This window comes from Primulina eburnea, chromosome 1 (assembly GCF_022965805.1).
Source record: "Primulina eburnea isolate SZY01 chromosome 1, ASM2296580v1, whole genome shotgun sequence".
Taxonomy (NCBI): Eukaryota; Viridiplantae; Streptophyta; class Magnoliopsida; order Lamiales; family Gesneriaceae; genus Primulina; species Primulina eburnea.
The window spans coordinates 58149099-58176942 of NC_133101.1; the positions used below are offsets into that span (position 1 = coordinate 58149099).

General features: G+C 36.8%; 2 protein-coding genes across 2 annotated transcripts; one reads left to right on the forward strand and one right to left on the reverse strand.

Moving 5' to 3' along the window:
- On the reverse strand, window positions 1–18405 carry LOC140834136 (BEL1-like homeodomain protein 1). Its single transcript, XM_073198806.1, has 5 exons — window positions 18310–18405; window positions 7247–8069; window positions 5863–6206; window positions 5732–5792; window positions 1–1195 (listed from the first exon to the last, which is right to left on the reverse strand). The coding sequence occupies exons 2-5, from the start codon at window positions 7949–7951 to the stop codon at window positions 410–412; spliced, it is 1896 nt and encodes a 631-aa protein (XP_073054907.1). The 5' UTR covers window positions 7952–8069; window positions 18310–18405; the 3' UTR covers window positions 1–409.
- A 5341-nt stretch (window positions 18406–23746) lies between these two features.
- LOC140808917 (uncharacterized) lies at window positions 23747–27310 on the forward strand. The gene is made up of 2 exons (XM_073166270.1): window positions 23747–26147; window positions 26469–27310. Exons 1-2 carry the CDS (start codon window positions 23747–23749, stop codon window positions 27308–27310), a joined length of 3243 nt encoding a protein of 1080 aa, XP_073022371.1.
- The last annotated feature ends 534 nt before the right edge of the window (window positions 27311–27844 follow it).

Below are 27844 nucleotides of genomic sequence, written 5' to 3' on the forward strand. Positions count from 1 at the left end.
AGATCAAAACACATGGAAAAATGTAAAGGACTATTTTGACTATTGTCTCCCACAATCCTGTGTATAAAATCGCATACGGTATGTATAAACATATATTCAACGTTTTCAATACATAAATGTGATAATACGTACGCCAGTTCTTCGTAACGTTAATCTATATATTCAAGATCTAAAACCCTGATTATATATAAAGATATCAAGTATGTACATAAATATTTGCAAACAGACTAGGACTACTGGTTGATCTAGACTGTACATATATACTCGCTTCACATTCAAATGTTGTTTTAAGACACAGTTGAGAAGATGGAGAACCAAGGTATAAATGTTATGAATAATGCATATCCCGCGTGCATGTAGGTATATGTTGTGCTATTTTGTACGCGATGTTTACTATAACTTGAATCTGTCACGCCATAAAGTCTGGTAAAAGCGTTGCAGGGAAGGGGTTTCTGTTCTGAAAATCAAGAACCTCATACCCGATACTGGATTCTTGAACCCGTTTAACCCAACTGCCACTCTCAACTATACCGGTTTCAAGAGTTCTTTTCCCAAACTCAAAGGTCGAATTCGATGGGAGATTCTGTTGATGTTGGCTTAATCCTTGTGAACAATGTGAACTTGCAGAAGGGGGGAGTGTAAGAGTGAGGCACACACTGTTTCCATGGAAACCTGTGGCCTTTTGCTCTGTACTAATGTATCTTCCATGTCTGCTGAAGTATCCATGACTGCTACTGCTCGTGTTTGCTACTGACATGCTGAAACCTTTGCTTATTTGTGAAATGAGGTTAGTACTGTTTAGTGAATTCTCCTGATGATCAGTATCAACGTCATCTTTTCTTGCTTTTTTGGGATGAGCCGGAATACTATTTTCCATGTTCAGCGAACTGATGAGTTCGGCGAAGCTCGCTCCAACTCTAGAAGGATCGATTACCTGGTTTAAAATCCGATTGTGTTTCTTGGATTGGAAGGCATTGTGCTGATCAACCTTCGTTGTTGCACCGCAGTTTTCAGGTTGATCATTTGGAGAGACGATTAATTTCCGTCCTCCTAATTCTTTGTCAGTTGATCTTTTTGATTTTGTAGTGGTTTCCTCAGAGTGAATCTGTTGTTGATTCTTCATGTCTTCCAAGTACATCTCCTCCACCATGGGTTTCCAGAGACGAACACGAGCATTTATGAACCAGTTCGATACCTACGTGCATTTCGTATTTCATTGCGTTAGATGCAAGAGTTCCAACCTCATAGCTAGCTAGTGTGGTTGAAGAAATTACAAGACAAGTTCACAGATATTCTTTTGGAAATGATCATAATCAAATTTGATATTTCACTAGCTTGTGTTTTTAATTTTTGACATTAATCTTATAAGTTAGCTCTATCTTTTCCTCAAATGTCCCAATATATATCATTTGTACATGGGCGGAGCTAGGATTCTTAAATAGCTGGGGCTGGCTCTATCATGTGGTAAACAATAATAGATTTAGTTAAAATTGAACAGAATATTCTAAATCGAATTAACTGAACTTTTTTCTCACAAATCGAACCGACCGAACTTTATTACGAAAACCTAACAAACCAAATCGAAAAAATCGATTATTTCGATCAGTGACACAATCAACCGAAATTTTAGAATTGTTTTTTAAATAATCGTGTTTTAAATAAAAAATTGCAATATAAAAATTGGATTGAATAAATTTAATTTTTATTTATTAAAAAATATTTTTAAATATAGTACTATTGTATAATAAATTTTATTAGAAATTATAATATTTATATCATTGTAAACTTTATTCGATCGTTCTACTTAGTAGGGATAATTATTGCACCTCAACACCGAACCAAATTTTGAAATTAATTCATTTCGATCTATTATTTTGGTTGAAACCGATATTTTATTCACTCATAGACTGTAATTGATGTTTTATCGTTATTTTTTGATATATGTTCTTTTTGTTTAAAAATAACTTGACAGTTTTATTTTCTTCATTCTCTGAGTTACTTAACTAGAAAAATTCAATATTCTCAAAATTTTATAACAAAAAATTATTTTTCAAATTTCATACTTATTCAATTTTCGATTATTATAAATTGAAAATCACAAAACAAGTCCAATAATAATTGCACATCAATAATCATTATACATTTCAACCAATTGATTATTATTTCGAAAAATATGCAACAATAAATTTTTAGGTTAAAAATTCAAATTTCAAAATTCATATACATCATAAGATAATATTATTGCAACTTGAATAATCACATCTAAATATTTAATATAATTTTAGAGTCGTTGAATTATTTTATCTCAAAGTTGCATAATTTCATAGCATATGTAATGCCCGCAAAATTTAATCCTAGTAATCTATAATTATTGATATATAATTTGATATGATTATGAAAAGATTAATCGGGACACGAAAATAAGACATGAGAGGTGAAGCCGGGCGTCGATGCATTACGAGCCAAGATTCTGGACAGAACCTCTGGCGCCCGAGCGGTGGAAAAATACCGCCCGAGCGCTAGTGTCCCACAAGAATAGGTTTGGGACAGAACATGTAGCGCCCGAGCGGTAGAAAGTTACCGTCCGAGCGCCAATGGCTAAGCATCTGGGCAGAACATTCCGCGCTCGATCGGTAATGTTTAACCGCCCGAGCGCCGATCGAAAAATATGAAAAGTAGCCATGTATACGTTGCATGCAATTAGGATATATATATATATATATATATATATATATATATATATATATATATATATATATATATATATATATATAATATATATGTATATATCCTTACAATTCTTCAGAAGGAAAAGATCAGAATCGTAGAGAGAGCTTCTGGAGAAGAGTGAAAAATCCTTACGCCTTTTTATTTCAATCCGTCCGTCAGATTTTGAATCTGAGTACAGTACCGAGTTCCTATCAACGTAGGCTACAACTGGACGTAAGTTTTGCTACGTTTTGACATGTTTTGAAATTATGCTATTATCAGAATTGAATAGAATTCATATATGATGTTCTTGTCATGTTAGACATCATAGAATCGAAGTTAGATTAAAGAACGGACTGTTTATGTATTTGTTATGATTTTTGGAGTCGATTTGACTGAGAATTCATATCAGATATGTATTGTTATTGAGATTATGACTGGTATCGATATTGATTATGAATTCTGGTATTATATCTGTGATGTTTGGACTTGACGGGATTATCCAGACAGTATTGTTATGCCGTCGAAACATCAGTTGATTGATATTGATCAGATACAGTAATGCTTTCAATTATATCGTGATATCGTCGATATGGATTAGATTGTGTCTTGACTTGACATTGATCAGATTAGGTGTTGATTTGAGTATTGATTAGAACAAGTATTGAATTGAATTGAATATTGATATTATATCTGTTCGGTATTGTTATTACCAGATTGAGAATGGACCGAGATAGAGTCGGGAATTCTTCTTCTTCTTCTGAGCGAGGAGATAAAGGTATAAATTAATGTTGAGTTGGGATTGCACAACTCGAGTGAGGCTTGACTCGAGTTTCCCTAAATCACATACTTTACTTATTGCATTGATATTTGCATTGAGTTGATTGATATACTTGTTCTCTTGAATTATAGATGACAGGTGTTAGATGAGTAGTCTTATGACAGAAGTGCCTGATAGTGGTGGGATCACCACGGGCACATTGCACGATGTCATGAGATATTGTATTGGCGGAAGTGCCATAGTCTGTCAATGTGGATAGAATTATAACTTCTTCTATTACTGGTGATCAGTATTGTATCGATGTGGATAGAATTATTACTTCTTCTATTACTGTTGATCGATGTTATATCGATGTGGATAGAATTGGAGTTTCTTCTATTACTGGTGATCGATACTATATTGGTGTGGATAGAAACAGAGCTTCTTCTATTACTGGTGATCGATACTATATCGACGTGGATAGAACTGGAGTCTTTTCTATTACTGTTGGTCGATATGGAATGCCAATGTCTGGAAACCGGGATCCCTAGGCTAGGATTGAGTCTAGTCTAAAACGTGGAGTCACGAGTCTGAGTGACAATTATATTGAATTATATTTATTGATGTTGATTATGTTCCTGAATATGGTTCATATTCCTTGCTGTTCCTGATATTGGTACATGTTTAGAATATGAGTTATTCTTGATATTGATTATGTTCCTGATTAGGATATATGTTTAGAATATGATTTATTCTTGTTATTATTTCATGTCATGATTTTGATATGGGATATGATTTTCTGTTATATGCTTTTATATTGTTTATATGATTGTATGTATACATGATTTATACTGGGATATTCATATCTCACCGGAGTTATACGGCTGTTGTCTTGTTTGTATGTGTGCATGGCAACAGGTGGGATAGAAGCGGGGTCAGGACGAGAACGAGGCTGGACTAGATAGCGTGGAGATCCGGGCTTTGAAGTAACGTAGGATTCAGCACGGACTTGTAGTTGAACCTAGTTGGATTATTGTAGATCATACAATAGTTGTATGTGATATTTAATATGTAATTTGAATTTAATTACAATATGTTTCCGCTGTGTAATTTTAAAAAAAAAAATTAGACCCTGTTTATTATACTTGATTTTTTTATTCCTAAAGACGATTAAGGAATGAATTAGCGTCCAGGTCCCCACAGCATACGACAATAAACAACTCATAAACAATAATGAGTTACGATTTATGAGAATTGTTTTATTTTTAATTTTTAAACATGAGACTAAAAAATTAAAAAAATAAAACTTATAAAAATTTGTTTTAATTTTAATATGGGCTGAAAAAACATAAAATATAAAATTACTAATTAATTTTTTTTTTTATAAAAAGGTAGGTGGGGCTGGAGCCCACCCTAACCCAAGGGTGGCTCCGCCCGTACTCATGCTTCATAAGGGATCACAAGGCCATTGGATGTAACTGTTACTAATTTAACAACGTACAATTGAGTATAATTTATAATATAATCCACATATGTATCATTCAAAAAAAAAAAAAAAATTTGCCCATGTATACTTATTTTCATCTGAAAAATTTATATAAGAAGTTAAACTGAATTCAATCTACCTAACTAGGTTCAAAAAATACACGTCTGTAAAGATCGATACGTAGAAATTTAAAATAGAACAAACAAATTTCAACCATTCATATTGAGAAAATTACATTTTTTTTTATTTGCATTTTGCATGTTTTTCTTTTTTTGTTATGATATTAAATAATTCACGGTCTTAGTCTACGAATTTGAATTTTTTCAAATATAATCATTTTTATATGAGTATCGATGTATCAAAGAAACATGCCACCAATGTCACGTTCTCACTTTATTGGATTAAAACTGTGAATTAACTTAAATATGAGAAAAATGAAAATATTTTTTTAGGTTATCTGATCAAAAATACAGTTTTTCTCCATTAATATTGAATTTGAGATAAAAAGCAGACAAGATTTCAGTAACACCGGAGTTCTTCTAGAATATAATCAATTGCATAAATGGTGATTAATTAGTTAAAGAAATCCAAATGGGATACCGGTGGATCAAAGTTCAGATAATATTTATCATCTTAATTTGAATATAAATCTTGATTTTGTATTCCTTAATTATGAGACGCCTGCCAAAGTTTAGTTTAATGAATTATTTTTCGAACCATATTAAGCCAATGAGCATCTGTTCATCATGTGACTGACAAGCTAAAAGAACTTGTACCTGATTCCTGGTCAGTCCCGTCTGTTTATTCATCATGTTTTTGTCTGAATCCTTGGGGTAACTGCAGTTCATCAGAAACAAATCTAAAATCAACAAAGATTCTTCAAGTATTACATTACAAAAGCACTTACGGGTGAAGAAAATGCTCGAAAAGCCAAGCTCGAAGAACGGACACAGCTCTTTCAGGTAATCCTCTCTGAGTCCTCCAGGCACATTGCTGTCGGAAACGATGAACAAGAGATTCAATTCTCGACCCTCCAAATTTTGTGTCTTCTATTTCGTCCTGATCACGTAGGCTGTTCTTTAAAGCACTTATTTGGGAAGAAATCTCATCTTTAAGGCACCGGAATTGCTTCGAGATCGTCCTGTAGGCAAGCTGAGTGTATCTTCTTGATGATCCTATACCCGCTGTCTGCTCGAATAATGCCACCATCATATGCATCTGGTGCTGGTAATTCCTGTATCTTCGCTCCACCTTATCAAGAAAAATTAACCGATTTCGAAATGATTAATGTAAAAAAAATATTATTATATTTGTACGTGGGTTGTAATATGGCTCTTAATTAGCTGTGTCATTAATCTATTAGACAGGGAAATTAAAGTCATAGGGTTGCAAGAACTATTCTGCGCCTTGGTTGGACCCATGTCCAAGAAAATGAAGCTACTCTTTACTGATAAAGGCGACGAATGATATTTCGCCTTTTTTGCAAAATATAAAAGAAATCAATATTATTGATTGATGAATTGATATGATTATGAAAGAACCAACCGAGACACGAAATGAGATTGCATTTGATGATGTATGTCCGAGGACAGTACACACTTATGCGCGCATATGTGTGAGGTAGGCTTTTATTTGAGAATGTGACACGATTGCCACATATTAGTGGATAATGAACCTGAAATTTTATACTAATTAATTAAGGACCAAAACTTTGATTTAATTCTAATTATTTAAGATTGAAGCAATAAACGAGTGAAATTGCACTATCTTGCCGGTACTTCAGCCAACTACTAAGTTAAAAAATTGAGATAATTTATTTATTGGAAATCCCTAACCAGGACTAATTCCTGAATTTATTTTTTGAATACTACATTTTTGTTTCAAGAAAAAAGATAAAATTAGTCCCTATGTTGGCTTATATAAACTTGACATGGTTAGATTTCTTTATATTTTGCAAATTTAGTTTGAATTTGGATGGAATACTAACATGGTTTATAACTCACACTCTGCTGAATATTGATGACATGCTCAGCTGCAACTGAAAATTCAGGCGGAAATTGGGGGGTAATTACTAAGTGGGTTAATCGAAAAAGCAACTTTTCCTCGAGGAAAAGGAGGTAAAATTTGCTAGCCTGTCGTTCAAGGTTGATGGCCGGCCACTTGAGTACTAAAATTTTAAAATCTAATGTGTCAACTTTTTAGAAATTTATATGTCGCTCCCTTCTCCGGGATGCATTTTCTAGGCCCGCTTTGCTAGTTGGAGTTAAAAAACAAAGAAAGGAAAAAAGTACCTCATCTAGAATGGCCACGAGTTTAGCTTTCTTCATCTGAATCTCCTGCCTTTGAGCCGTTGTATGTTTCCCAGCTCCGCCATGATTCGATGCTTTGATTATATTGGCCTTATCTTTCGATCTAACTAATCCATCAATCGCGATGCCTTCTCCGACATTTGCAACCTCGTCTAAAATCTGTTGAGCAGCCTTGAGGTACTTGGAACCCATAATTTTACCCCGCTTACTTTCTACGCCACTAGATATTATTGGTAAAACCATCCCGATTGAAGATTGGCCGAGCAAATCTTGATCGTTTAGAAGCGACTTATTCAAGGCTGTTTGGTCTGATGAAAGGCTTAAAGACAAGCATTTGGGTGTTGGTAAGGAGGTGTTTGGATCATGATCGCCTGAGCGCCACAAGTTATAGTCGAAACTTGGGATTGTCGTTCGATATTGATCATAAGGGGCTTGGACTTCATCTTGCTGGCCAGGAAATGACAATGGACGGTTGGGATCCTGAGATAGTGGGAAGCCCACAAACTGTTGTGCTTGAGGGAGTGGCGCGTGGGTGCCAGGCTCGCGCACGGTGGTAGAGGCGCCGACGGAATTCAAGAAAATAACGTTTGTCTGTGGCGGCTGTACATTATTAGGGTTCATCAGATAAAGTGTTTGAAGGTCATCAGTAGCTTGTATTGCTGAGCCACCTGGATGGTACATATACATAGCTGCGATGATTTTCTTGAGAATTTTCTGTCTCTGTCGGAACCAATCAGAAAAACATAGTACTTTTTTTTCGTATTTGATACACCCAGGACGCTTCGCTTCTCTTTTTCAAGAATTACTGCACGAAAACCAATCATTGTGAAAGTTCTGTTCCCACAGTGTAAGTGTAATGAGGGTGAGTGTTGTGTGAGTAAAAGGTTAGGTGTTGTACGTAGGTGTTGTAACACTCACGCCAACATGCAGCGGAAACTATATATTTAGCACATCAACACATAACTGAAAATAATAACAAACCAGGAGACGAGATAGTTAATTATGCACAAGTATAAAATACTTGTGCGGTGCCTCAGGGCAAAATACTTCACTAGAAAAACTTGTAAGCTTACAAAAAAACAATACTAGTGAGAAAACAAAACAACTCCCTTAATGGCGAGTAACAAATTGCACCCTAAACCTCTAACAAACCGTATCACCAGTACACAAGGGATGCATCAACCGAGAAGTAAAAAGTCTTCAAAAATCAACACACTAATCAACACAATGATTAGGTGTTGTCGTCATCGGATGTAAGCACTTCTCGGCAACACTCAAAACAGTAGTACGGGATTGCTTCTTTTTCGAAAACTCTTCGAACTTCTTCGTCTCTCACTCCAAAAAGAAAAAGCCCCAGCACGAGATCAATATCTTCTCCTCTTATTTATGCCCACTTCGTTCTTTTTCCTATTAAACATGGAAACCAATTTTATCAGGAAACAAACTCTATTTAAAATAAGGATAATATATCTTAGAGATAATATCTTTAGTCTTTTGAATCCACACGAAATCACAATCCAGAAAGACAAAAATACTAAGGATATTTTCAAAAGAAAAGTAATTGGAAAGGAAAATATATCAAGGAATAAAATTCCTTTCAATCTCCTCCTTTTTTGCCTTTCTGGACAAAACACCTTATCATAATTTATACAGCTAAACTCCCCCTGAATTAGTAGATCAATGACTCAGCCAACTTAAGTTGACTCCCTCTGAATTCGACCGAGAAGCCTTCTCTGAATTAAATAGATGTTGTGTGTTAGATGTTACAACACTTGATTCACAACATCGAAACCAGTTCATTAATAAGGGCAAGTTAACAGCAAAGAGGATAAACATCAGAAAAAAAAACTACAGAAATGGCTAAACCCAGGTGTCATTCTTCTTCACTACTGCCAGCCGCATTATCGTCAGCTCCATCATCATTCATCTTCGTTCCACTTGGACCAACTGTGTCTTCCACTCCTCCTTTTTGTCCAGAAAACAAACTTACCTCCAGCAAGAGTTGAAAGTCAGCCACTTGACTTTCATAATGCTCAATGGTTCGTTTTGCATTTTCAATTTGTTGCCGACCATAGGCAATCTGAGCTTGAATGTATGATATGGACAGTGTGACATAGCCATCAGGTGGGGCGTCTGTGGGTGGTTGTACGGTTGTCTCAGGCCGAGATGTAGATGTTGTAGCAGCAGTGTTGCTAACATTCGGAGCAACACTGGAAGGTAGCCAGGGTAAATCAATCTGTCTGTTTCCCTTAAAGTATGCCGGAGAGATCTTCAGGGAGTCTCTAACAGGGCAGAGATCTTCATCTATATCTGGAATGAATCCTTGAGACTCCAGGATGCCATAGATCAGTGAGGGATATGGCAGTTTAGTCTTCTTGAAGTCCCCCTCAGCATATTGCAATGCTGTTGTGAAGGCCAGCTTCCCAAAGTTAAAGGCCCTTCCAGTGCCAAGATCAAACAGTACCAGGGCTTGTGTTCTGGTCACATCGGTGGAGTTTGTCGACAGCGTCCAATTCCAGATGGAGGTCTTATGTAGCACAGAGTAAAACGAAGTGAGATTAGCAGCACTCAGTTTCTTGGGATAGTCGGGGAACACGTTGATCACACCTCCAGTCAGTACGGAGGTGACAGCATGGATGTCTAGATCCTCATCAGCTTCCTCAATATCGGGAGTGTTGTAGAAAGCATTGATTACTGTCGGGGAGAAGTTGTAAATTCGATCACGCACAAACACTCTTCCAAACTTCACAGAGTCCTCATCTCCAACACTCTTCAAGAGATTGCAATAGAATTCCAGCACCACCCGACGGCAGTAGGGTACAACTGTAGTGACAGTGGACAACACCCTTCTGTTCTTGAGAAACTCAATCAGGTTGTATCTCCCATAGGCATTAACATCAATATTTTTCTCTTCTATCATCTCTCTCTGAACAAACAGTGGCCACAACGCCAAGGCATCCTCAGAATAAAATTTGGGAGAGAATGACTTACTCAGATCGTAGTCAACAGAGTCAGTGTTGTGGGAGGTGTTGTCAACATCCTCCTCAACACCGGGTGCAGCAGCAGCAGCATTCTCAGAGGATTCGCTGGCTTCAGAGTCAGTCTCCTCAGATGCATCATTACCTTGTTCCTCTGATTCAAAGTCAGAGACAGACGATGAGGAGGACTCGTCAGAAGCGCCAGGCTGGTTTTGTTCAAATTCCCTCATCATTTCTGAATTAGGTTCTTCCTCCTGAGCCATTTGTTTCTTGGCCGCCTTATTTTCTTTGAGTTGTGCCAGAAATTCGGCCAGGGATTGTTCGTCTTCTTCAGGCTCACCAGGAGTCCTTTCTTCATCAACATCTTGAGTGTCCGTGGCTGGGTGTTGCTTGTGGGCACCAGAAGAAGAACCACTTTCCTTTGCAGTAACAGTTGGTTTGGGGCGAGCCACCAACTCAAAATCCTCATCATTGGAGTCGTCTCCAGATGAGAAATCAGGGTCCAGAATAAATGGGACTGTGGATGCCCTTGGTTTCTTTGTAGGAACAAAGTCAGGGTCGAACCCTGCTTGTCTCTTTGACGTGCGACGCATAGGGACAGGGGGAAATGCTTTATTCAGAGCTTCGAAATCCGGAGGATTCTCAACATTGATCGCGTTCCCAGGTTCCCCAGGGACTATAACCTCCAGTGGCATTGGTTCGTCTGGTACAGGCACAATTTCCTTTCCCTCGATATTCGCTTCGACGGAGGGTGTTGTGACCGGTGATTCAACACCCATTCTCGCAGCCATCTCACTCCGTATGTCTTGAGGATCGAAGCCAGCCATCTGCAAACTAGATAAGCAAGGAGGCAATAAGCAATTCGAAGAGCACACAAACTTGCAAAGAGCACAGAGGGTTTGTGCGAAATCTAATCAGTAAGGGTAGAAAAAGATTTTAGAATTTGAGGGAAGGTGTAAATAGTAAAGCTATTCCTAATTCCCCCGTAAATATTTAAGCACTACTGTCCAACGGTACTATTTTGTTAAGCCGCGACTACAGTACCTTTCCGAATCGGTTTCGTTCTCACCCAACGGTAACTTTCCGAGCCAGTGTAATTATTAAAAAAAATCAGGCAGTGTGAAACGCCACATCGAATTAACCCCACTAACCGTTAGATAACAACGTATTTCAAGATTGGGTTGGTTGGGGTTTTTCATCGTATTTCATTTTTTAAGAACTGATAGCCCACTGGACATGATGAATTTACATAACAGCAATATGAATATCTTAAAATTTATGCCTAAAATATGATCAAAAATGAAATATACATGCAAGTGACCAAACTGTGATCAGCCTGTACTTGGGTGTTGGCAGCACCTCTTGGCAACACTCACTCGTGAGACTAAAACTTTCTTGAACCTTTTTAATTCAGACATGGTAGCTCCCACTCCAGAGGAACAGTCTTCATAGGACTCCTCTAGGTAGCTTTTTCCATCTGTATTTTGACTTAGAAGTGGTAGCTCCCACACTAGAAGAACGGTCTTCATGGGACTCTTCTAGGTAGCTTTTTTCCATTTTCTTCTAAACAATTTTTTGTTCAATTATTCTCCTCTTTTCTATTTTTCACCTTATTGCTCAACAGTTTTTCAAGTCATTATCTGCATAGGATAAGATCATGTGGAACACAACTATCCGCAACAGCTTTATGACTTAAATTGAGCACACTCCATACCTTTTAGAGAATTTTGATAGAAAGTTTGAATCACACCTGAGAGTGCACCATTTAGTGTCCTTCACTTTGTTACGGGCTTCACACAAAACAAGATGTATGCAATATGTCTAGCATCCTAAAAATATGCACATGCATGCTGAGTGTTGTCCAGTGTTGGAACACCCAGGACAACATCCGTAAATGATCATTGTGCACACAAGCTGAGAGACTTCCTAAGATTGGAGAATCTCTCAAAATCCAATGGTTTTGTAAAAATATCAGCCAGTTGGTTTTCAGTTCCAACAAATTCCATTCGAATTATTCCTTTTTCAACTAAATCTCGAATAAAATGATGTCTAATGTCAATGTGTTTAGTTCGAGAGTGTTGTACTGGATTTTTTGAAATATCGATTGCACTCGAATTGTCACAGTATAAAATTAAGGTGTCACTGCTGAATCCATAATCGTTAATCATTTGATTCATCCACAAAAGTTGTGAACAACAACTAGCAGCCGCAACATATTCTGATTCAGCAGTGGACAAAGACACACAATTTTGCTTTCTGCTATACCATGACACCAAATTGTTACCAAGATAAAAACACTCCACCCGTGGTACTTTTCCTATCATCTAAGTTTCCAGCCCAGTCAGCATCACTAAATCCCACTAAATTGGTGTTTGTTTCTTTGGTGTACCATAGACCTAAGTCAACTGTTCCAGATATATATCGCAAAATTCTTTTGACAGCTTTTAGATGAGTGACTTTAGGATCAGCCTGGTACCTAGCACACAAACATACACTAAACATGATGTCGGGACGACTCGCACTTAAGTAAAGAAGACTGCCTATGATGCTGCGATACTGGGTGTTGTCAACACCTGCGGCAACATCATCTTTTGACAATTTTTCAGACGATCCCATTAGGAGTTTTCATGTGTTTAGTGTTCTCAGCAGAAAATTTCTTCACCAAATTCTTGGCATACTTGGATTGACATAGAAAGATACCATCATGCATTTGTTTAATTTGAAGAAAAAAACTTAATTCTCCTACCATGCTCATTTCAAATGTGGTAGACATGCATTTAACAAATTCATCAACATGCTTTTGAGAAGAAGCACCAAAAATGATGTCATCCACATAAATTTGACACACCAGAATATCATGCTTCGATTTTTGAATAAACAGGGTTTTATCAACCTCACCTCTTTTGAAGCCTAAGTCAAGCAGAAATTCCGTAAGCTTACCATACCATGCTCGAGGAGCTTGTTTAAGCCCGTACAGTGCCTTCTTCAACTTGTAGACATGGTTCGGATGGTGTGGATCTTCAAATCCTTTAGGTTGGCTTACATAAGCTTCTTCTTTCAAGATGCCATTCAAAAATGCACTTTTCACATCCATTTGATATAATTTTATGTCCATGTGACATGCAATGGCAAGTAAAAGTCTAACCGATTCAATCCGAGCAACAGGGGCAAATGTTTCATCAAAATCAATTCCTTCAATTTGAGTATACCCTTGAGCCACTAGCCTAGCTTTATTTCTTACAAAAATTCCAGATTCATCAGTTTTGTTTTTAAAAATCCATTTTGTTCCAATAACATTCACATTATCGGGTCTGGGAACCAAATCCCACACATCATTCCTAACGAATTGTTCAAGTTTCTCATGCATGGCATCAACCCAAAATTCATCTTTTAAGGCTTCACTTATATTTTTGGGTTCAATGAGTGAAACAAAACAAGAGTGGCTTACTTGAGAGTACACGGAAGTCATGCATACTAGTCCCATCATTTTCCGATAGTCTACCTTCTTCTTTCTTCTAGTTTGCATTCCTCCAAATGTTTCACCGAGGATCTGAGATGAGGGATGATTTTTCTGGATCTTACTGGGAATATCAATCCCTTCATTGGTTACATCATCCTCCTTTTCAGAATTCTCTCCTTGTTCATCTTTTGATTCTGCCGGTGTAAGTGTTGTCTCAGGTGTTACAACACCGGGTCCAACATCTGTGTTAGGCAGTGTCTCACTTGTATTCAGGAGCCCATCAACATCATCCTCGATTGTTTTTCCTGCTAGATCTGCAAGATCGTCAAACACAACGTTAATAGATTCCATAGTCGATCTTGTTCTCAAATTATACATGCGATATGCACGACTATTGGACGAATAACCAAGAAATAAACATTTGTCACTTTTAGAGTCAAATTTTGCAAGATGGTCTCGGTCATTCAAAACATAACATACACACCCAAAGACATGAAAATACTTGAGGTTCGGCCTCTTTCCCATGATGATTTCATAGGATGTCATAGTAGAACCACTCCTTAAGTACACACGATTTGAAATATGACATGCTGTGTTCAAGGCCTCGGCCCAAAATCTCTTTGAAATATTCTTAGAACTTAACATGACCCTAGCCATTTCTTGCAGTGTTCTATTCTTCCTTTCGGCTATTCCATTTTGTTGAGGAGTCTTAGGGGCCGAAAATTCATGAGTTATCCCTCTCTTTTCACAAAATGATACAAAGTGTGAGTTTTCAAATTCTTTACCATGATCGGTCCTTATCTTACCAACCCTCAGATTATGTAGATTAGTAATCTTAGCATGTAATTTCTTGAAAACTTCAAATGTATCGGATTTTTCTCTAAGAAATCTTATCCAAGTAAAGCGAGAGAAATCATTCACACAGACACATGAATACTTCTTACCTCCAAGACTTTCCACTTCCATTGGACCCATAAGATCCATGTGCAAGAGTTCAAGACACCGTGTTGTCCCAAAGTGTTGCAACACTTGGTGGGGAACACGTGTTTGCTTACCTTTTTGACATGCACCACAAACATACGGAATTCCAGAGGATAAATTAGGCATACCTCTCACAGCATCGTACTTACCAAGATTCTTTAATGTCTTGAAGTTTGCATGTCCCAATTTTTGATGCCACATGTTTAATTCGCTCACCTTTGAATGATTGCTTACTTCGTCTTCTCCAAGTTGATAGCAATTGTCAGCAGACCTAGTACCTGTCAAAATGCGAGTATTAGCATTATCAAACACTTCACAATTGTCTTTATCAAACTTAACATGCAAACCGTCATCACAAAGTTGACTTATGCTTATTAAGTTTGAGTTAAGCCCTTCGACATAGAGCACATTGTGTAGCTTAGGCAGTCCATCAACATTCAAGGTTCCTTTGCCAGCAATTCTTCCTTTAGCACCACCACCATACGTCACATGACCACTCCTCAGTTCAACAAAGTCAATCAAATGGTCTTTAGAACCTGTCATGTGGCGCGAGCAGCCACTGTCAAAGTACCATATTCCTGCAATGTTAGTCTTTAATGAAGTATAAATAACAGAACATTGAATCTTTGCCTTTGGTACCCAAACCTTTTTTACCATCGGTTTTCTGTTGGCAGTGTTGCGGCGGGTGTTATACAACATCGGTGGCAACACTTGTTCTGATTCCCATCTCTTGTAATCATCTCTCAGTTTAAAGCAGTAGGGTTTGATATGACCAGGTCTATAACAGTAGTGACAGACAAAGTGACGCTTTCTGGATTTAGACTTCTTGACAGACATTCGTCCTTTTGATGGAGCCTCTTTTTCAGTGTGTGTGGCTATCGGGGTTTCAACACTTCCTTTGACAAAAACAGTTGGTTTTCCCTTAGTATTGGAAGATTCTCCAATTTCGAACAGACTATTCGGATAACCAAGTCCAGCCTTATCATTCTGTCCAATCATCAAAAGTGAGTCAAGTTTGGATAAGCTTGAATTCATCTTGGCAAGAATCTGAGTTGCTTCTCCAAGTTCCTCTTTGACTTTGCATAGTTCCAAATCTTTCTTGCTTAAGATTACTTCAAGTCGTGAAATTTGTGACTTTAGCTCAGCATTTTCCTTGGAGAGAATTGCATTTCCTTTGGTTCTTTTGATCCAGTCTTCATATAATTCTTCGTACATCGTCTGCACACTTTCTAGAGTGACTTCATCATCATCTACCTCTTGAATTTCAAACTCACTTGCCTCCGCTAGGGTTGTAGATTTAAGACATACTGACTTCGAAGAGGTGTTGCGGCCAGGTATTGCAACACCTGTGGCAACACCCAAAGGATTGATTTGCATTGAGCGTTTCTCCTTGATCACCGAGGATAACGATGTGTGATTTTCAGCTTCACTTGATCCTTGATCATCATCAGACTCTTCATCACTCAGGGTGACAGTCATGCCTTTGTTTTTCCTAAGTCGATTGGCACACTCATTGGCATAGTGTCCATATCCCGAACACTCTCTACATTGTACAGAGTCCAGGTTTCTGACATTAGATTGGATTTGCACTTCGGTCTTTGGTCGAAACTGTCCTTTTACAGGAGTAAACTTTTGAGCCTTTCCAAAAGTGGAGTTATTGGGCAGCTCAGATTTTTGTCCACTTTTCTTCTTCTCTTTCATGGTCTTCAAGTAATCACCGAATTTATTAGTAAACAGAGAGATCGATTCTTCACCTAGATCATATTTTCCATCTCTTTTGATATTTGAAGGATTTCATCATAAGATTCGGTTGAGGCTTCTAGGGCTATTGTTTTCCCTTTATCCTTCCTTTGTAAATCAAGGTTCATCTCAAAGGTTCTGAGGGAGCTCATTAATTCATCCAGATTGATTTTTAAAGTGTCTTTAGATTCTTCAATAGCGCAAACTTTGACATTGAATCTCTCAGGAAGAGATCTTAGAACCTTGTTCACCAATCTTTCATTCGGTATGGGATCTCCTAGGCCATGTGATTCATTTGAGAGTTGTCTCAACCGACAGTCATACTCAAGAATAGACTCCTTGTCCTCCATTCTCAAACTTTCGAACTTTGATGTCACCATCCTTAGCCTAGTTTTACGCACACTTGCGGATCCTTCACAGTGCTTCTGGAGTATCTCCCAAGCATCTTTGGCGCATACACAAGTGGTGATTAAATTAAACATCCTTGTGTCAACAGATGAAAATATAGCATTGAGAGCCTTGGAATTGTAGTTCGAAGATTGCACTTCATCGACAGTCCATGTACTTTCAGGTTTGAGTCGTGTGTCTCCATCATCATCCTCGAGTTTTGGTGGACTCCAACCATCAAGTACACGTTGCCAAGCTCTTTCATCAATGGATTTAATAAAAACCCTCATCTTTACTTTCCACAATGCATAGTTTGATTCATCTAACACGGGAGGCCTAAAAACAGTATTTGTTGATCCTTCCATAATTCCTTTTCACTCTGAAAACAAAACAAAACAGGATCTCACTTAGTAGCGTCAAGTGGAGGCTCTGATACCAATTGAAAGTTCTGTTCCCACAGTGTGAGTGTAATAAGGGTGAGTGTTGTGTGAGTAAAAGGTTAGGTGTTGTACGTAGGTGTTGTAACACTCACGATAACATGCAGCGGAAACTATATATTTAGCACATCAACACATAACTGAAAATAATAACAAACCAGGAGACGAGATAGTTAATTATGCACAAGTATAAAATACTTGTGCGGTGCCTCAGGGCAAAATACTTCACTAGAAAAACTTGTAAGTTTACAAAAAAACAATACTAGTGAGAAAACAAAACAACTCCCTTAATGGCGAGTAACAAATTGCACCCTAAACCTCTAACAAACCGTATCACAAGTACACAAGGGATACATCAACCGAGAAGTAAAAAGTCTTCAAAAATCAACACACTAATCAACACAATGATTAGGTGTTGTCGTCATCGGATGTAAGCACTTCTCGGCAACACTCAAAACAGTAGTACGGGATGGCTTCTTTCTCGAAAACTCTTCGAACTTCTTCGTCTCTCACTCCAAAAAGAAAAAGCCCCAGCACGAGATCAATATCTTCTCCTCTTATTTATGTCCACTTCGTTCTTTTTCCTATTAAACATGGAAACCAATTTTATTAGGAAACAAACTCTATTTAAAATAAGGATAATATATCTTAGAGATAATATCTTTAGTCTTTTGAATCCACACGAAATCACAATCCAGAAAGACAAAAATACTAAAGATATTTTCAAAAAGAAAGTAATTGAAAAAGAAAATATATCAAGAAATAAAATTCTTTTCACATTGATTTCTGTGAGGACAGGAATCCCTGTTGCCCGAAACTGTTAACATAAATACGCAAGAAAGACGAACATGTATCCATGCAATAACTCGAAGATGCCAAAAATACTGTATATATATGCATTATTGGTCTGCAGAACCAATCAATGATTGATCAGAAAATTAACAGTTAAATCAAAGATCCATCGGGGGATGGAAAACGACAGATTCTTTTTTTTTAAAAAAAAGAAATATATGCAGAGAAGTGAAGAAGAAAGATGGAATATAAGAAGCAATGGGAACTCACATGTATAAGCTTAATAATGGATCTCTTTCTTGTCAGGCTTAGCTTCTGCAGCAATCTCATCCTCATTTCTCTTTCTTGAAATTGGATTTGAGAATGTAAAATTCCGTACTCCATCGGTTTGTAATTTTCAAGATATTAATAATTTTGTTTTCAATAAATAAAAATTGACGTACGTGTCTATCTTTGTGTTCGTTATTGAAATGAATATGATTGGTGAATAATATAATAAAATTATTTTATATATATATAATATTTTTTATTATTGAATATAAATTTCAATTAAATAAGTTGGTTGGCGAATAACCTAACGGAAGAGAAATTCATATGGGTACATAAAGTTCTCGGTTCATTATCTTATTTTATTTTAGGCTTTTCATCCGTTGAGTATTCAACGTTTAATTTTGATGTGATGATTTTTATTTTTTTATTTTTAGTATTATTTCGTCAGATTGCTGAGGTGGCGTTTGATATTATTGATGTCACGTCGTAAAATACTGACATGTCAACAGAAATTACTTATGTGGTGCTGTAATTGATGATGTGTAGATCAAAATAATAGAAAGTTGATTTGCAGGTTGTTGTGTTGATTATTCGAGTTTATTCAGAACGCATTAGATAAGTAAATAATTGGTTAGAAATATATTAATCAAACTTTGACCAATAATTTGAGTTGGTTCCATATCATTGATTAGCTTCGTTCTTTAATTTTCTTATTCTACTCCATCCAAAATATTGATCCCACATTCTTCTTAGACATTTGGATTGTTGAATTTGAAGCTTATTCTAAAATAACAAATACATTGATTTATCTAGATAAATCTATTTGATAATAGATTTTAAATCGTCAACTCATTATTTTTTTAAATCATAAAACATCTCAATATTTAGTCATTTCAATTCATTTATTCAAATAATTTTTTTTCAAATTTAAATCCTCTTATGCAAATGTAAACTAAATAAGAAAAAAATGAAGCAAGTTGATAATGGAAAATAGAACTATATATGTCGTAGAGTTTGTTATAAAACACTTTATATTTAGCTCAATGTTATCACACTACAAAAAAAGGCTAACAACAAGGTTAAAACCAATGTTTTCAAAACCGGATCGGACCGGTCGGTTGGATCGGTTCAACCGCGAACCGGCCTCCAGACCGGTCCGGACATAAATAAAAACCCGGAAAACAGGTTTAACCGGAAAAAACCGGTTAAAACCCGGTTCAACCGGAAAAACCGGAAACCGGCCGGTCTTCAGGAACCGGCCGGGTCTGTGAAATTATAAAAAAAATTGCCCAGAGATCGGCGACGGTTATTTTCAATAACCGTCGCTATTTAGCGACGGTTTTTTCCAAACTGTCGCTAAATAGCGACGGTTTTTACAAATAGAAACTTTTTTTTTATAAGAAACTTGATGTTTGCTACTTTTTTTATAATTAATCTTGATGTTTACTTGGGCACTCAAACTTGGTCATCACTATTTGGTTACATGTTATGCGTAATTTGGATTTTTGAATTTGAAAAGTGATGTTTATTTTGATATTTGTTGTAATTTTCATCTTAAAAATTAAATAAAAACTATAAAAACATAAATAATCAATATTTTACTATTTTATTTATTATATAAAATAAATAAAATATTAATTTTATTGATCGGGTTCGACCGTCCGGTCGAACCGGTTGAACCGGTTGAACCATTTTTTAAGACTTGACCGGTTCGATTAACGGTCCGGTTATAAAAACACTGGTTAAAACCGTCGCGAAATCTAGCAACAGTATACTAAAACCGTTGTTGTTTGTCCAAACAAAAACACGCTAATTGACAACGGTTTTCGAAAACCGTTGTCGATTGTCCAAACAAAACACGCTAACAGACAATTGACCCTAAAACTTTGGGGGTCTATAGGGAGATGGTTGTATTGCACTCAAGTATTGGCTGCACCCAATACTTGAGTGCAGCCAAGTCATAAGCATGTGCAGCTGCGTCTTCATCATCATAGGCACCTTCACACATTAACAGATACAACCAAATCATTCACCGATGTCGTAAATTGCGAAACAACGTATCGATTATTGTCTTAAACGCAATGCAAAATTTTAATTATCATTTTGAATTTTACAAGATACATTTGATCTATGTAAATTATGTGATTCTATGACGGTAAACTATAATTCGTTGAAAACATTTTAATTTTTAAATAACATGTAAGTGTGATCGAGACTCACCAAGATAGACTGCATTTTCGATCAAATCGCCACCAAATTAGTACCAAGCCATGCATATATAGAGAACAAGAAGAAATTATCAGTACCAATAAATTTAAATAAAAGAACCTAAAATAACTATATAAAGTTGCATACTTGCATTTAATTTCAATGTGTTTTTCAAGAAAAAAAATTGAAAACAAACCTTGTCTGCCTTTCTTGTTTTGTGCCTCGTTCCAGCAATTCTTATCCCACAAATGTGCTTCGTATCTCCCCGTCCATCGGTGCCTATAGCGTCCAACCAAAACATATTATCAAGTTAATCGATGATTTAATATATTGTGTAAACCGAAAAATTGTAGTAGTCCATATATTTCAAATTTTCAAGACTAGTTAGTTATCCGTCACATTAATGTATTGGTCATCGAAAGATCGATTTCCGAATAAAAACAGTCGATCAAATCCTAAAACCCTGTCACCCCGCGATAGATGGAGCTCCGTTGAGGAGGGGAGTCTCTAGGGATCGTCTTCCGAGTACGTTTAGCCTTCATCCCGGGATTCGTTGCGTGGTTAGCATTAGTGTTCTTTGAAGGGTTGTCAAGAATGTTCTTCTGCGATAGCTTTCCCATAGGATTTTATGTATGTAATTAATGGTTAAGTTAGGAGAGGATTAGTTGAAGGATTAATATGACTAGGTCTTCGAATGTTAGGGTTTTTAAAGAGAAAAAAATGAGGTGAAAGAATGTGGGCTGTCAAATGGCAGGAAAATGAATGCCGGCGTGAATGATTTGGCCGTCTTAACCGGCTTTCTATGATATCTTAATCATCCTTTGTCCTAAGTTTATTTTGGGCTATTTGTTGTTTTTGTTTGTGAATTTATTTCTAAACTTGATAATACATATCCTTGTATTATATTAAAATACAAACTGTAGTATCGAACTTTACAGTTGAACTAAACTAACGACCATACAATTCTTCGATATTCTGCCTAGGAGGCGCATGTTCACACACGCACTTTTATTCGGGAGTAGGTTGATAGGCTAGTAATAGTTAATGTTTTATTTTCATATTTCTCGTTATTTTAACCTCCGATATGTTTTAATTGACACTTTTTGGTGTAATTTTATTGTAGGAGGAACTTTTACAGTCTTGGAGCAAATTTGAGCTAAAAATGTGATGTTTATCACATTTGAAGGTTCCAAGATAGAATTGAAAGTGAATGACCAAACCAGAAGAAGTCCTGGAATAAGGCGTGGCCACGCCTTATGACGATACTTCAGCTGCCAAAAATTGCAAAAAGGGAGAATCTAAATAAAACAGTATCTATTATTTTATATTTTATGTTTAGGGTTAATTAAAAAATAGTGGGCTTTTTATATTTATGTTTTTGGACCCAAATCAAAACTCACTATTCACGTGAAGAAAGTAACAGAGGCGGCAAGAAGATTTCATTCAACAATTCTCCACTCACCAATCAACACATTCTCACGTGAAGAAAGAAAAGGAGGCGGCAAGATTCTCTCACAATTTTCTCCAACAACTCTAGTACTTCATTTTATTTATTTATTTTTATGGAGATTGTAAATCAAACAATGTTAGGCTAATTTTCTTAGACTGATTCAAGGGATAGTTTACTGTTTAATTTTATCACTGTGAGGTTTGCACTTTAATTTATTATTCTTGTTTGCCCAAATATTCATTGATTTATGATTTAATTATATGAATGTTATACGTCAATTAATCTGACAATTTAATTTGATGTATGATTTTCTAATGCTAACCATGAACTCAGTGATCCGTAATTGTCATGAACGATTGGTACATGAGTAGCGATAGATTAGGCGTGTTGTGCTATCATAACATATTCAATCTAAATAAATCGGTGAAACTCGATCTATCAATTGCAGTTATCTCGATTGTTAGATTTAGGATTAACTGTTTTCACGAAACTAAAATGCTGTTTTTAATTAATGTGGAACGCTATCGTGCCCAGTTGATTATTGGTAAGTTTTGACTGGATGCTGGGTTTGGTCAATTAATTTAGGAAAACACAAGAATTTTAGCGGCTATCCCTATTATTCTAAGGTTAATTGTTTGGAATAACATGAATAAATGATTGATTAACCGATGAACAGTGAGATAATTAAATAGTAGATTCCCCTTGAATCAGTATTTTTCTCGTATTAATTTCTTCAATTTATTCTCGTCGATTAATTTTCAATTCTAGATTCATTATTCTTTCTTGCTTGGTAATTTTAGTTTAGATTATTTTTTTAATAATTATCAAAACAAATCCCCCCATTTTTATTTTTATTATCAAAAGAAATATATCTACTGTTCCATGTGGATTCGACCCTACTCATCATTACACTCGTTTTTATTTAAAAGGGTAGGAATTAATTTGGTGGTCAACGACAGCACACCAAATTTTGGAGTCGTTGCCGGGGAACGGTGCAAGGTTAATTTCTTTTGATTTTTTTTTTATTTTTTTATGCCTCGTTCTTCTCGTACAGGTGAACTCGAATACAATCCGGAAATCGAGAAGACAGCTAAGAGATTGAGAAAAGAAGCAAGATTAAGGCACGAAAAGCAACCATCATCATCATCTCCTGATTTGAACGCATCATTGGCCTCCAACGATACAGAAAGCGAATCAGATATTGATCTTGAGGTTGAAAGAAGTGAAAGTGACAAAGAAGAAATGGCAGGACAAGCTCAAAGAACACTCAGGGAGTTAGCTAATCCTAATGTTATTCAACAACCATTGTGCATTCATTTCCCTACTACTGATGCTACTTTTGAATTAAAATCTGGCTTGATTCATTTATTACCTACTTTTCGTGGTCTTGCAGGTGAAGATCCCCACAAACATCTGAAAGAGTTTCATATTGTTTGCACAGCCATGAAACCGCAAGGGATCACAGAGGAACAAATTTCACTGCGAGCTTTTCCATTCTCTCTAGCCGACAAGGCTAAAGATTGGCTCTACTATTTACCTTTTGGATCCATAACAACTTGGGACAATATGAAACAACAGTTTTTGGAGAAGTTCTTCCCCGCTTCACGAGCAGCAAATATTAGAAAAGACATTTGTGGGATTAGACAACTGCATGAGGAAACTTTGTATGAATATTGAGAGAGATTCAAGCAGTTGTGCGCCAGTTGTCCACAACACCAGATTCCAGAACAACTACTAGTGCAATATTTTTATGAGGGACTTTTGCTCTTTGATAGGAACATGATTGATGCTGCAAGTGGTGGTGCATTGGTGAACAAAACGCCTCAAGAGGCACGAGCTCTAATCTCCAACATGGCTGCCAATGCACAACAGTTCAGTACTAGGCAAGAAAACCCTCCACGACAAGTCAATGAGGTAAGTATTACTCCTATCGACCAAAAATTAGATTCTTTGACCTCTCTTTTGGAAAAGTTGGTTGCAGGACAGGTGCAACAGGTAAAAGCTTGTGGTGTATGTGCTATGGTGGGACATCCTACAGATATGTGTCCGTCACTACAAGAGGAACCCACGCAACAAGCCAATGCGATTGGTGGATTTCCTGGACAGCCCCAGCTTCGATATGATTCATTTTCTAATAGCTACAATCCAGGATGGAGGGATCACCCAAATTTCAGCTATAAGAATCAAGGAGGCCAACAAGGATATCCACAACAAAATTGGAACAAACAACACGCACCCGAACAAACATCCAACTCAGGTATGTCTCTAGACGAAATTGTAAAGGCATTAGCTGAAAACACTCAAAAATTTCAACAGGAAACGAGGGCCAGCATTCAGAATCTAGGAACCCAGATCACACATATCGCTACATCAGTCAGCAAGTTGGAAGCTCAGAATTCGGGAAAACTACCGTCGCAAACGGTGGTTCATCCAAAAGAAAATGCAAGTGCCATGATATTGAGGAGTGGGAAGGAGATAGACCAAATGAACACTTCAGCAACAAAAGATACTGAAGAAAAAAGCACAAATGAAGAGATCGAAGGAGAATCTGAGAAACAACCAAAGGTAAATTCTAAGCCTTTCTCATCTACTATTTCTAATGCGGTTGTTCCTCCATTTCCTTCCAGGTTGGAAAAATCCAAGAAAATGGACTACGAGAAAGAAGTGTTGGAAACCTTTAGAAAGGTAGAGATCAATATTCCTCTTATAGATGCTATCAAACAAATTCCAAGGTATGCTAAATTTTTAAAAGATTTGTACACTAACAAGAGGAGGTTTAAAAGTGATGAAAAAGTAAGCGTGGGGGAAAGTGTATCCACGGTTATTAAGAAGTCACTGCCAAACAAATGCAAAGATCCAGGTATGTTTACAATGCCTTGTGTTATTGGAAATCTGAAAATTGAGCGTGCTATGCTAGATTTAGGCGCATCCATTAATGTCATGCCCTATTCAATATATTGTGCTCTGAATTTGGGTCCTTTAAAAGAAACTAGAGTGGTGATTCAATTAGCTGACCGATCTAATGCTTACCCTGAAGGCGTTGTTGAGGATGTTCTGGTGCAGGTTAAAGAATTGATATTTCCTGCGGATTTCTACATACTGCGAATGGAAGAAGACTCCACTGCGATTTCAGCCCCAATTCTATTGGGGAGACCTTTCTTGAAAACAGCTAGAACCAAGATTGATGTGGAAGAGGGTACTCTTTCCGTCGAATTTGACGGGGAGATTGTGAAATTTAGTATTTTTGATGCGATGAAATACCCAAATGAAAATCACTCTATATGTTCAATCGATATTGTTGATTCCATTGTGCAGGAATGTTTTGAGGAGACATATGAGATTGACAGTTTTCACATGCAGGCACAGTTGGAGGTGGAAGGAGAGATAGCTGAAGCTTGGGAGATTTCGGAAACTGATGAAGAGTCACAAACTGTGGTTCCAAATTTAGAAACCGAAATATTAATCCCTCACAAGAAATTGCTACCATCTGTTTTACAGGCACCCAAATTGGAATTGAAAGATTTACCAGATCATTTGAAGTATATCTATTTGGGAGACAATGAAACTTTGCCTGTGATAATCTCGAAGAGGTTAACTGAAGAGCAAGAAGAGAGATTAACCACAATTCTCAGAGAACATAAGACCGCAATTGGCTGGACATTGGCAGACATCAAGGGCATAAACCCTTCCATCTGCATGCATAGAATTCGTTTAGAGGATGATGCCAAATCGGTAAGAGAATTCCAAAGAAAACTGAATCCGGTGATGAAAGAAGTGGTAATGAAAGAGATTCTCAAGCTTTTAGATGAAGGCATAATCTATCCTATTTCGGATAGTAAATGGGTGAGTCCGATCCATGTCGTACCAAAGAAAACAGGTATCACTGTGGTAAGAAATCAAAATGATGAGTTGGTACCGACAAGAGTGCAAAATGGTTGGCGTATGGTTATCGACTTTCGAAAGCTTAATTTAGCTACTAGAAAGGATCATTTTCCTTTGCCATTTATTGATCAAACATTGGAAAGACTAGCTAGAAAAACTTATTTTTGTTTTCTTGATGGATTTTCAGGTTATTACCAGATAGTCATTGCTCAGGAGGATCAGGAGAAGACAACCTTTACATGTCCATTTGGAACATTTGCCTACAGACGTATGCCTTTTGGACTTTGTAATGCTCCAGGTACGTTTCAAAGGTGCATGCTTAGTATTTTTTCAGAGTATATTGAGAACTGTATTGAGGTATTTATGGATGATTTCACTGTCTATGGGGATTCATTTGACAATTGTTTGAGTCACTTGTCAAAGATTTTGAAAAGGTGCATGGAAACCAATCTGGTTTTGAATTATGAAAAGTGTCATTTTATGGTGACCGAAGGAATTGTGTTAGGACATGTGGTTTCCTCTAGGGGTATTGAGGTTGATAAAGCAAAGGTTGATTTAATAACAAATTTACCCCACCCCACTAACGTTAAGGGAATTCGAGGTTTTCTTGGACATGTAGGTTTTTACCGCAGGTTTATTAAGGATTTCTCAAAAATTGCTCTACCGATGTCCAAGTTGCTCCAAAAAGATGTACCTTTCGAGTTTGGCGAAGATTGCAAGGAGGCTTTTAACAAGCTAAAAAACTTGTTGACCATAGCACCTGTTATCCAGCCACCTGACTGGAATTTGCCCTTTGAAATCATGTGTGATGCGAGCAATTATGCTGTGGGGACTGTTCTAGGCCAGAAAGTTGATAAGAAGAGTCACGTCATATACTATGCTTCAAGAACATTGGACTCTGCGCAGTGCAATTACACCACTACGGAAAAGGAGCTTTTAGCAATTGTTTTTGCTTTAGAAAAATTTCGATCATATTTGCTAGGTTCTAAAGTAATTGTGTTTTCTGATCATGCAGCATTGAAATATCTGTTGACAAAAAAGAAGTCAAAACCGAGGTTGATAAGGTGGATACTCTTACTCCAAGAATTCGACATCGAGATCAAGGATCGGAAAGGAATTGAGAATCCAGTAGCTGATCATCTGAGTAGGTTGGTGAACGAAGATAATGTTTTGCCTGTTTCCGAATTTTTTCCTGATGAGCAACTATTTCAAGTGAAAGGTATAAATCCCTGGTATGCAGACATAGTTAATTACTTGGTTACCGGAATTTTACCTAATGATCTTAGCAAGTCTCGTAAAGTGAAAATTCGTTGTGAGACAAAGTATTACGTGTGGGATGTGAAAGTTGAGTTTCCACAGTGTGAACGTGACGAGGGTGAATGTTGTGTGTATCAGAATGTAGGTGTTGTTCGTAGGTGTTGTAACACCCACGACAACATGCAGCGGAAATTATACTTTTAACACACTAACATATAACTGGAACAATAGTAATACGAGAGACGAGTCAGATAATTATGCACAAGTATAAAATACTTGTGCGGTGCCTTAGGGCAAAATAATTAACTAGAAAAACTTGTAAGTTTACAAAAACCAATACTAGTGAAAGAATAAAACAACTCCCTCAAGAAGGTGAGTAACAAATTGCATCCTAAACCTCTAACAAACCGTATAATCAAAACAATATGGGATGCATCAACTGAGAAGTGAAAAATCTTCAAAACTCAACACTCTAATCAAAACAGTGATTAGGTGTTGTCTTCAGATGTTGTCAGCACTTCACAGCAACAAGCTTTCAACGACACGAGATTTGCTATTCTCGGAAAACGTCTCTGCGTATCAATTCGTCTCTCACTCCAAAAGCACCAGCACCGAGTTCAATATCTTCTCCTCTTATTTATACCCACTTCATCCTTTTTCCTATTAAACATGGAAACCAATTTCATTAGGAAAAAACTCTATTGAAAATAAGGATACTATATCTTATAGATAATATCT